Source organism: Ornithodoros turicata, chromosome 9 (genome assembly GCF_037126465.1).
Source record: "Ornithodoros turicata isolate Travis chromosome 9, ASM3712646v1, whole genome shotgun sequence".
NCBI lineage: Eukaryota > Metazoa > Arthropoda > Arachnida > Ixodida > Argasidae > Ornithodoros > Ornithodoros turicata.
Window position 1 is genome coordinate 14,469,055 of NC_088209.1, and position 11,331 is coordinate 14,480,385.

Here is an 11,331-nt window from a genome sequence, read left to right on the forward strand (position 1 = left end):
CTTCGAAGAAATATTGCCTCCTGCTACTTCCTTATTGTATTAGGTACAGTGAACGGAGAGTGTCTGGTGGATTGTTTTATTACCGCGCTTGACCCACAGCCAGGATGACGGCATTGAATACAAACGGCAGGAATATGCATGCTGTCGATAGCAGAAAGCAAATGTTGCTAGCAGATTATTCTACGCGTCTCTTTTAAGCGATTGCTTAATTTATTTCATATTTGTCTGCACATGAAAAAGATTTACGGTTGTGCTTCAAGTATCAGTCCGAGCGACTGGATCGCCGCATCGCTATAGCCACTAATGCGTGTGCGATTGTTTTTGTGGTAATCAATCGGTCTCGGTCATTCGGAGTCGAGTCGATCCGAACCCCGAACGCACGTGACGCAACTGAGGGTGTATATTCTAGCTGCTAGGCGCTATACTTTGCAATCCATTGCAATCTGGTGTGATGCCAGCGCCTTGCGCTGTTCGCGGCTGCGTCAACAGCGGCGGTGGGCGACATCCACCGAAAACTCGACGGCACAAGGTCCCGAAGAAAGAGCCCGCGCGAACCGCATGGCTAAGATTGATAGGGCGAAGTGACGTCCTGCCGGACATCGAAATCACAGTCTGCAGCTTGCACTTTCGACCCGACGACTACGAACTGAACATGTCACTCGCTGAAACCTCCGGAGTTGGGAAATTCCTTGCAAGGCTGAAACCCGGAGTGACGCCGTCGTTGAACTTGCCGACAAGCGGTCAGCACGCAGCTCAGCAAGAAAACAAGGTTCGCGTGTTATTTACTGCTTGCATGTACAAGCATGTACAGGGTGTGTGCAGAAAAACATGACCCGCATTTAGGCACATAGCTTGTTGCCTACCTAACTAACGAACTTCCGGTGGCGCACGATGGCGCATTTATGCGTGCGAAATCTGTAGAAAAATTGTGGAAGCCATACCCAGCTTAAAAAATAAACGGAACAACGAAAACGTCGGCTTCCGTGCATCAGAATAGGGCAACATGGTGGACAACAGGGTGTATGTGGAAGGGCAACATGGTGCACGTAGGAGAGTTGTGTTCAAGTACCGCTAGGGGAGCTATCGGTGCATAAATCGAAACGATGTCCCACATCCCACATGGATGCTCATCGGTAGTACCCCTAGCGGTGCCTGCACATAACTCTCATGAGACGGAAATACACTACAATGCACTGTCATGACCGCCCTATTCTAATGCATGGAAGCCCATGTTTTCGCGCTCTGTTTATTTTTTTACACTGAGTATGGCTTCCAGGATTTTTTTGTAGCTTTCGGACGCATAAATACGCCGTCGTGCGCCACCGGAAGTTCCTTGGCTAAGTAGACAACGAGTTACATGTAAAAATGCGGGTCATGTTTTTCTGCACACACCCTGTACAACTCGTTGCGCAGCTAGCTTGCACGCGCCTCCGACCTGGGGAGCGGGACGAGAGCCACCCTAGCGGCACTTAGGCGAAATGAAAGGCTGTCCCACTCAGTGGTCCCACTTGTGCTACGGGTGTGTCCGTCTTGCCATGAGCTGTTGACTCGGCATTGCATTATTGCATTACCATTGCATCCTTGCGATATTGGCCAGCATACACCTCTACATAATCGCCGTAACAAACGAACGTCGCGATGCCGAGCTAGCAGCTCATGGCAGGGCGGACAACCTTGCAGCACAACTGAGACATTTTAAACGCTCTTTCCCTTTATTGTTCGTACGCGCCGCTAGGGTGGCTCTCTTCCTGCTCCGCGGGTCTGAGGCTCGTTCAAGTTAGGTCTGCTTCGCGCTGTACAGCATACGTTGCGCGAGGCAGCAGTGATAATGTTAGGTGTATAATTAGTATATGTATAGAGCCCTGCTTCACAAACTTGAACATTATGCATTTGAATAATTTCCCTCAAACACAGCCACTGTTCCCTGAACGACGCGACTTCCAAAATGATGATGGTGACACCTCATGTACAGGCTCAGTAAAACCTCTGTCAGACGGGCACATATACAGCCCTTAAAGTTACGGCATTAATGAATGGCTGTAAATTACATACGGCCTTAAGCTCTGGGGAGCTGCCAGACGGTGTCCGTGAAGGCATTTTGTCGATGATGTCCACGTCGATAAGCAAGTCTGTGAACGTTGAAGGTAATGTAGCGAAATCACGCTTTTTGTTACAGAAAGTACACGAAAACAACGTTTTGTTGGTATTTTCGAAATACAACAGCAAACTATATTTGCTTTTAAGTGCTTTGGATATTTTTTTGAGTGGCGTCTGACTTTTTGGATGCTGACGACACGGTGCGATGCTACGTGCAGTGGTTCGAGGGTGTGTCTACAAACGTAACACTTGTACAGGTGGCATAAAAAGCGAAGCAAAGTGCGGAAACGCTAGAAAAACACGCACAAAAAAAAGATGACAACAAAAAGCATTTTATTTCGAATTGAATTAAATGTGCTAAATTCCGTTTATGGTGTGCTTGGTAACGAGGCTTGGGCAGTTTCGATGGGATGCCGTAAACTGTCTTGCGGGAACGCCGTTGGCCTTCTACCTCAGTTTTATCGCGAAGGCCTTATTGCTGACCGTCTGGCATTTATGGGCATGACCGTTAAGGCCGTATGTGTGCCCGTCTGACAGAGGTATTAGCCATGAATGTCAACATTCCTTTTCGTATATTGCAAGATGGAGATATATGCCTACTGTGGCAATACAGTAACACTATTGTCCGCAACACTCCCACAGGCACCCCATTTTGGAAATGAAGAGCACAGTTGTGTATCTGGCGCAGTATCCAGTTCCCCTGCGGTCACGTCTCCCCTTGTAAGTACTTCCACAATTCGAAGGTCCTGCATTATTTTATTATTATTTCTGTGCTTCTAGACAGTCACAGCATGTAAGTTACAAGTGGTTGCATGATCTTTACGATACTTGTAGATGTGGCAAATATTATAAAATCGCAAGGGTGTGTACCATATGAGAACCATTCCATCTCTCATAACCTTCGTTTGTGGTAGCATAATGGTATTTTCTTGCAACGTTGCCACAGGACGATTCATCTGGAAATGAAGAAAGAAGCCATGCACCTGGCGCAGTATCTTTTCCTGTGCTTGCGTCTCTCCCTGTAAGTACAGTCAAACTCCTTTACAACGAAGCTCAGGGGACAGCAAAAAAAAATTCGCAGTAAAGGAATTTTCGTTAAAAAGGATGTCCATTATTGGACCTATAGACTTCAGCGGGACCGCAAAAAAAATTTGCTGTAGTGGTATTTTCGTTAAAAAGGTGTTCGCTATAAAGGAGTTTGACTGTACTTCCCTAATTTTTAGTCCCTTCAGTATTGATGGTTATTTCTAGTCATGTGAACATCTGTACAGAATGTAAGGTGCAAGTGGTACATGATCTTTACCATACCAGTACATGCAGCAAATACAAAATCACGAAGGCGTATACGGTGCACCATATGCATATGTATGTGTACTGTGTTGGTTCATATCTCATAAATGCTGTTCCATGAAGCTGTACGGGACACCTCAAAGCGTTCTGCGGTGTGTGAACTGCAGATGCTGCCAGCTCACGGGCGAATCTCCTACTCAAGAAAAAGGCACGCAGTACTGTCCACCGAAGGAGTCAAAGTGGACCCAAACAACACTTGCACACACTTGAACAGCTGGTATGCAATAACGTGGCACCATAATGGCAAGATATAGCTGACAGAGTTTCAAACATCTAGGCACACGAGTGGATCGTAACGCTACGTCACTGAGGCAGTCTAATGAAGTGGCATCTACGTCTGCAGTCTAATGGAGTGGAATGAAGTAACCAAATGGAGCTCGAAGCACTGCGACATGGCCTGGATGAACTGGATTACTTCAATGTTACCGTCCAGTCCCTAACAACCGATCGACATCCCAGTGTGCGAAAATGCACGCGCACTTCACATCCAGAAGTTAAACGTCAGTTCGACGTTTTTTTCATGTCGCCAAAGGTAACTGCTGTAGGTAAGCAACAGAAGTGGCCACACGTCTGCATTACCTACAGTGGGATCCGTACCTTTTGTTTTTCCTTCTTTCAAATATAGGCATCCTCAAGAAGCCTCCTATTATAGTTATATTAGTTATATTATAGTTATTATCATTATATTATATTATATTAGTTATTGGTTATATTATAGTAATTATAGTATAGAATTATTGTATATGCACTACTTTTATTCCCTTGTATGGTAGCTGTAATGCCGCATTCCTTTTCAAAGATCACAGCCCCAGAAGAGGCTGGCAAGTTCCACACTGGCAAAACACCTCCTGAAGGATATCTCAAACCTTTTCCCGGACGTGCAGACGTCAAGCCTTGAAGCATTCCACGGCCTTCTCGTTAGGTTTGCTCCGAAGTCTGTTGGATGTGGCACAAAAACCATTGAGTGCAGGTGTGTAAGATTGGAGCATGATACTGTCAATAAGTACAGTGCACAAATTGTGCCAGAGTCGTCTTGTTCATTCTTGATCACTCATATGTATTACGGTACCTCAAAAACGACGTAGTACTTACCATAATAATAGTTCCTCGTAAACATTCTACATTTATATTGTAATACAGAGAGCGATTATTACTGCCCACCCGTCACATGTATTCAGCACGTGTGTGTATTGGGAATAAGTATAACTGCCATTCACATTGAATTCCCCTTGTAGGACGCATCTCGCTGACCTGCATTTCATCAAGAGGGTTCATGCCTTCACTAATGATGGGGAATTGCGTTACTGGTTGAAGCACTGCCCATCAAGGAGGAACCTACGTTCAGGAAGTAAACTGTGCACAAGCAAAATACGCGAGCCTATGTCACTCTCCAAGCAGGGCTGCATTTTTGTGTTTTCAGATTATGTTCACAAGTTCCTAGGCGAAGTGGTAGAGCTGTGCAATAGATGGCCCAGATTCGCTGATGCATGGGCCACAAATACTCCTGACGAGCACTGCCATGTCCGACAAACAGCCATGTCCGACAAACAGCCAGCCCTCGATAGATAAAAGAGTGCTGATAGAAGCCGGGCAACACTGTCTCGAACCATGTCGTTGCAGTCAATGCACAGATGCACGTTTGTGATACTTCCATCCACGTATCCTACACGGTGCAATGCTTTTACTATTCCTACTTTTAACGTTTTTCTTCGTACTCTGTCAAAGGCATGCAATGTGTACTACAGTATCGTACGGTGACAGCATGGAAGCTCGTCCATAACTCAACAAGTAATTCACGAGAAAGCCAAAGTGTACATTTGGCTTTTTCGTGAATTACTTCTTGACTTTTTTCCTGGATGGAAAAAGTCAGCCTCAGCTCACCGTTAGTTCACTGCCCCATTGTAGAGAATTCTGTGAGTTGGGGCTGAAGTAGTAAGTAGTCATTAACAGTGATGGCCACTAACTACTTCTAGAGTAGTTTAATTATAACTGCTGACTACTTCGCAATGGAGTAGTTTAACTAGTAGTTCGAACTACTTTTTAACTACTGCAATGTATTTTAACTACGTCTCTAACTACTTAACTTTGCCCAACAACAACAATCCCACTCTATAGTGTACTTGAACACCTAAATATGAATCATAAGCAGTAATAAAAGAAGATTTAGTACACATGCACGGCACAATTGCTCCGCACCTCCGTTCTCATCAAACCAGTAGCTCAAGGTAAAAGTCGGAAGCACAATCCTGCAGTAAAACTTGCGGCAAAATCTGAAGTAGTTGGCGCCTGCAGTAACCTAACTACTGTAGTTAACTACTCGAAATAGCAGTTTAACTAGTAGTTGCACACTACATTTCTGGAAGTAGTTGGTTACTACTTTTTAACTACAATCAGGTAGTTTAAATAGTAGTTTAACTACATGTAGTCGTTGTTTATTGCTACTGTTAGTTAACTACTGGCCATCACTGGTCATTGATAAAGTTTAAAGTAGAAAAATATATAGTCTATAATCCAAATAATAAAACAAGAGAAAGGTCCAATAAACAAACTAGAAAACTGTGTGTGAACTAAGTGGTACTTATGAAGTCAACACGTCCGGGGGCAATGACATTGGAAGGCTGGCTAACAACACGTGGGGATGTGGCACTGTTTGTGGATTCGAAGACGATACAAGGGAGATCATCTCTACATTTGACAAGAATTTTTGTGTTGCTGAAGTCAGGTGAACACTTATTGCACAAATCAAGATGTGTTGTTCACTTCTATTGTGTGTTCCTCAAACTCGAAGAAATGTTACCTCTTTCTTTCTGCATTGTTTGTTGTTGGTAAATGCAGCAAGACTTGCCTCTTGATGGCCATCGATGAATATTTTTGCCTTTTATGGTGCAACTGATGAAGCGGTCGACAAAGGCAGAATGCAGCAGATGTGACAGCTAACAAGCCAGCGAAACAGCAGAGAGCTACCACCAACGAGACAGCTAATATACGCGCGCTCACGCCGCAGCGCGCAGAACAAAAGAAAAAAATGGGAGGAAAAATCAGCCAAACAGGACGTCTGTGTGCTATTCTGCAAAGAAAAAATAAAAATACAATACGTAAAAACACAAAAAAAGAATCTTGAAATAAAGGATAAAGTATAACAACCAGTGAAACAAGGAGGCCATAGATTAAAGGCAAAGATGACTTGTGAAAAAATGAAAAAGAACGTTAATCCGTCGAGGGTGAGACTGGGGCACTGAGGAATGAGATGGCAAGACTTGTGTTCACAGGCCGTTCCAGAGACGTGTATCACTCAACAAAGCCAAAACTGCATTGGTCACAGACCACCGTATGGGATGCCGCAATGGGCCGAGCAGAGTGGCCAGAGAAATGTCTGTGCACTGCAGCTCGAGTTGCCGTCGTCTGGGCGTGGCTCAAGGAGTGTCGAATCTGGGACCAGTCGAGGAGAAGATGTTAAATATCAGCTTCATCAGCGCAAGAGGGGCACTTGGGCGAGTGGAGATGAACGCCCATTTTACAGAGAAGCAGAGGTGTCCTGGCGACATTAGGACGTAGTCGGTGAGCTTTCAAGGGGGGGGGGGGGGGTATGCTTGGTGAAGGTTGCACTTAAGGAATTTTAAACACGGAAAGAATCGTGGAACAATGATGACATCTCTGCAGAGCTTTCCCGTTTTATTTGTACATGTTACTACGTTAGAACGCAGTACATTAGAATATACAGATTCATTATGAACGGCATTTCAACATTAAGATGCATAATCACACGACGAACAAGGACTAGCACCTTGTCTCACGAAGCTCAATGAATACCTAGCGCACAGATTGTACAAATTCATGGTACGATCATCTGCATGACTGTGGTCCTACAGCCCAAGTTTGACAGTACAGGATGTAGTTCGCTGCACCGGACTCTCTACCAGAACGTGTTGGTGGCCGAGCCGGGTGGGGTCACCTGAGAAATTTCAGGGGGGGTGTTGCAAAAATGCAGAGGGGGTGTACACCCCCCTGGGGGGGGTGTAGGGAAATCCCTGGTTCCAAGTGGCTCCGGTGACGGCGCATGTGACTAGCAGGATGTAGGCTTTTGGAGACTGCGTACTGGTCACGAACAGAAGTCCGGCGAAATCGAGGCCCACTATGGTGAAAGGTTCTGGAGGAGTGATTCGCTCCCGGGGTAAAGGAGCCATTGCGGCCGTCAAGACATGTTGATTCTTGCGACAAGTTAAACAAGACTGTAGAACGTGTTCCGTTGTTTGCCGACAAAGTAGCACCCAATAGCTTTGTCGGATCTCGACAATAGTGTCTTGTACGCCTCCATGCATCAGGCGTTGGTGCATGCTGAGTATCAAGAGGGTTGTGAATCGGTGTTTGCGGTTGAGAAGCCCCTCAGAGGTGAGGGGTCCCGAGAAAGACGGGCAGCTGTGCCTGGCGTTACGACCGAACCTTTCACACCAGGCGATGACACGTAAGACGGTCGACAGCGTACTATGGGCGGACAGATCAATCCAGGTGTCCAAGATGGAGGCCGCAAGAGCTAACACGGGAAGCTCGGCAGCAGTCGTGCTGCAAGACGTTCGTAGGGAGTGCGTGCGAGGAGATGAGGTCGGCAAAGTCGCGACAGCCCTTGGCGTCGTCGGATGCTACGTACAAAAGAAAAAAGCTATGTACAAACCTCACCACCACATCACTCAATAGTTAAAGTTGTGGTGGTTTCGTCCAACCACCCTGATGGCGTTTGTGCCGATGCAGAGTGGTCGACAGTGAGCTGAGGTATCATGTTTTCCTCAGTGTCTTCCTTCCAACAAGCGCTTCTTACTTCGTCGTCTCCAAGAGCGAAAATCAGTAGAGAGGCAATGCAACAGATGGTGTATACTGCTGCGAGGACCAGGTCGTCCTCGGTGATCGCCAGACTGGCGAAAAACACCGTGGCCGCGAGGCTCAGCCACCGGAGGATAATCTTTAGGAAGGGCATGCCTGCAAAATGAAACGTGTTGTTGTCACTGACGTTAAAATGCGAATAACGTATAGAGCTCAGGTGGACTTACCTCGTAAGAAAGTGAAAAACCTTGATCATTTTGGTTACACATCCTCGTCTATGGCAACTCTGCAGTTTGTCATTTCGACGCACGGCGTCCTCAGTATCTAGAGAATATATTTGCGGACTTGTACTTAACGTGTTGCAATTAATTGTGTAGAGCTAGCTGGACAGAACAGGTCTTCTTCTTCCCACGGAAAATGGCCATTAGCCACAAGAGAGATCGGCCAGGGCTATGATGATGTCTAACTGAGGGTCCGTGCTGAGCGGCTGCCAGGAATTCTGCTGCTGCTTCTTCTCGTCCAAGAAGATGATGGCCGTGAGCCACTAAGGGAGATTGGCCAGGACAAAAGGGGCGAAAGAATTTTGTCTGTGTCTATGTCTGTGCAGTAATGGTAGGGACTAAGGCCAGGTCGATCCACAAGTACCTTATGAATTAACTGGGGCGCGCTCGTTTATTCTTCTTCTTCTCCCCAGGCAGATGGCCGCGATCATCAAGGGAGATTGGCCAGGGCTAATTCATTATGACATGAGTGTGATAGTGACACTAAGGGCTAGAACCGGTTGGAGCCGGCAACGAATGAAATGAGATTATCTGCGATGACGGGATTCCATTTTCCGTTATGGGACGCACCGAACGAGAGTAATGCGCGTCCTGAGAGAGGCGCGCTGAACCTTAGCAGTGGAAGTGTGAGGAACTGTAGGCGAAGGCGGCGGGAGGTACTACAGTCAAGAACGAAATGTTGGAGGGTTTCGTCGTGACCGCATTCAGGTTTCTTCTTCGTCCTTCGACGTGTCACGCGACGGTGACACGTTCTGTCCTATCCTGGCCACCAAGGGCGCTACAACAGCACTACTGTTCGTTTATTAATTTTTGCGTAATTGTACAAATATTTTTATAGATTTTACCAAGGTTACTTGCACAGGTACAGGGAACAATCGATGTCAATTTGACCTCATCTAAATGTGCCACAAGGCTCCACGTGGCGCCCTCTGGAAACTGCAAACGAGCCGGTTAACGGTTCGCACGCGACGATTTCTCAGTTTACTGTCGTCTCAGTCTTCTGGTCTCAGTCTTAGGTTACTATAGCCATGAAGAATAGAAGTTGATTAAATGGCACCCATAGCTGTTCCAGTGAATCAGGTATTGTTGAGCTGTCTTGCGTCTGTTATGTCTTATTGCCTCTGCTACTGCTTAGCTCTGTTTGTTTTTTTATCGCAGCTGCTGTTCTGATATGTTCCTTTTATCTTCCTTGGCTTTAGCTGCTGTATAGTCGTGCTCGTTGAGCTTCAGTTGTTTTATCGCAGCTGCTGTTCTGATATGTTCCTTTTATCTTCCTTCGCTTTAGCTGCTGTATAGTCGTGCTCGTTCAGCTTCACAAGTCGAGCCTCTTTTTTAGGCTCCTCCTAATGGCCAGACCCCCTTTGGCATACACGGCACTACATGTATGCCAAAGGAGTGACCATTAAGAGGAGCCTAAAAAGGAGGCTCGACCTGGCAACCATATTGAGCGTTTTTCATTGGCTGCTGTTTTCTATGCGGGCCGCCATGACACCAGAATTTTTTACCGAAAGTGGCGGCGTAGCTTGGAACGACGAGGCGAGGATTTCGTGACAATTTTTTTCCCTCAAATTACGTCAATTTTATTCGGTAACTGTACATTCTGTTGCAATTATCTTGCAAGTCACCTCTCTAGCAGCCGACGGAAATGGACGACGAGCGCTGCCATGGACGTTTCATCCCGTCGCGTATCTCGCGCATGATTTTTAATTTTTTTAATTGAGCGCGCGTATCATTCATTCTTTCAGTTGTGGCCTGGCTTCCACATTAAACACGACCCGGACGTGGTGTTCGTGCTCTTCAGGAGACGAGCTGGCCACAAACAAGTCGTCAATGTATGCGAAGACGAAGGGGAGGCCCCTGATGACGCTGTCTATAAGACGTTGAAACGTTTCGGCCGCGTTGCGGAGACCAAATGGCATCCGCGGAAATTCGTACAGCCCAAATGGAGCATTCGCCACTCCTCAATGAGTGGGTTTTCAGATTCTGCAGTATCCCGGACCCAAGGAAAGCGGAGAAGGTTTCTGTCCGCACGACGGATGACCACTTGCAGGTAGGCCTTTCGGATGTCAGCAGTGACAACAAAGGTGCTACAACGAAGTAGGAGCAGCAGATGCAGAAGATCTGCGTTTAACTTTGTCCCTTTCATTAGGCAGGAATTCAGGGATGGCTGCTCCGGGAGACGGGATGACTCGTCGCAAACCACGCGGAGCTTGGTTGTAACGGCTTCTTTCCGAATAACGGCGTGGTGGGGCATATAGTAGACATGCTCGTGTTCATCGACGTTGTTCACCACCCTCTCTGAGTAAATACTGAAAAATACTCGTAAATACTGCGTATATACTCACTGGAATACTCTCTGATAACCGTGTCGTAGTCTTGTCGCAATTCCGGAGACGACCGAAAACGTCGCAGCTGCTGCAATAGCCGCCGTTGAACTATTTCTGGATTGTTGACCTCCGGGGGAAGACTCTGCCCTTTGACCATGAAAAAACGGAGAAAAAACGGAGTGGCGGCGAAGTTCTCTGCCTCTTCGGGGACTTGCGCGGTTATGCCCAATGCATCCAAACGCCACATTTCTGAAGGGTCCAAGGGCCTGAAGGGTCCAAGGTTGACATGGTACTGTTCTTCCGAAGAGAGGAAGAAAACAAACAACCTCAGACAGCGTTTCGTGAAGGCGAGGGTCGACGTGCTGGATGACCCATCCGAAAATAGTTTCAGCTGCGATGACGTCGCCGGGAAGGCGTTTCACTTGTCCTGTAACTTTCTTCCAGTAGTAGTCAGCGCCGAT

The 11,331-nt window shown here is 46.7% G+C and overlaps 1 protein-coding gene and 1 long non-coding RNA gene across 3 annotated transcripts; both read left to right on the plus strand.

Moving 5' to 3' along the window:
- Positions 1-320: 320 nt before the first annotated feature.
- Positions 321-6,480, plus strand: LOC135369343 (uncharacterized). Of its 2 annotated transcripts, XM_064602937.1 has the most exons (7): positions 321-769; positions 2,740-2,817; positions 3,044-3,118; positions 3,511-3,664; positions 3,725-3,992; positions 4,247-4,417; positions 4,683-6,480. In XM_064602937.1, the coding sequence occupies exons 1-4, from the start codon at positions 452-454 to the stop codon at positions 3,655-3,657; spliced, it is 618 nt and encodes a 205-aa protein (XP_064459007.1). In that variant the 5' UTR covers positions 321-451; the 3' UTR covers positions 3,658-3,664; positions 3,725-3,992; positions 4,247-4,417; positions 4,683-6,480. The 2 variants fall into 2 exon arrangements, 1 of the variants encoding a protein (XP_064459007.1); XR_010415085.1 differs by lacking the exon at positions 3,044-3,118.
- A 3,027-nt stretch (positions 6,481-9,507) lies between these two features.
- Positions 9,508-10,881, plus strand: LOC135369344 (uncharacterized). Its single transcript, XR_010415086.1, has 3 exons — positions 9,508-9,623; positions 10,289-10,593; positions 10,693-10,881. It is a non-coding gene; the product is annotated as an uncharacterized LOC135369344 (long non-coding RNA).
- Positions 10,882-11,331: the final 450 nt, after the last annotated feature.

Excerpts from the sequence above, each read along its gene's own strand:
- LOC135369343 (XM_064602937.1), top strand. The coding sequence starts at position 452 with ATGCCAGCGCCTTGCGCTGTTCGCGGCTGCGTCAACAGCGGCGGTGGG. Across the intron at positions 2,818-3,043 it reads CTGCGGTCACGTCTCCCCTT|GACGATTCATCTGGAAATGA; the intron begins GTAAGTACTTCC and ends ACGTTGCCACAG. Across the intron at positions 3,119-3,510 it reads CTGTGCTTGCGTCTCTCCCT|CTGTACGGGACACCTCAAAG; the intron begins GTAAGTACAGTC and ends TGTTCCATGAAG.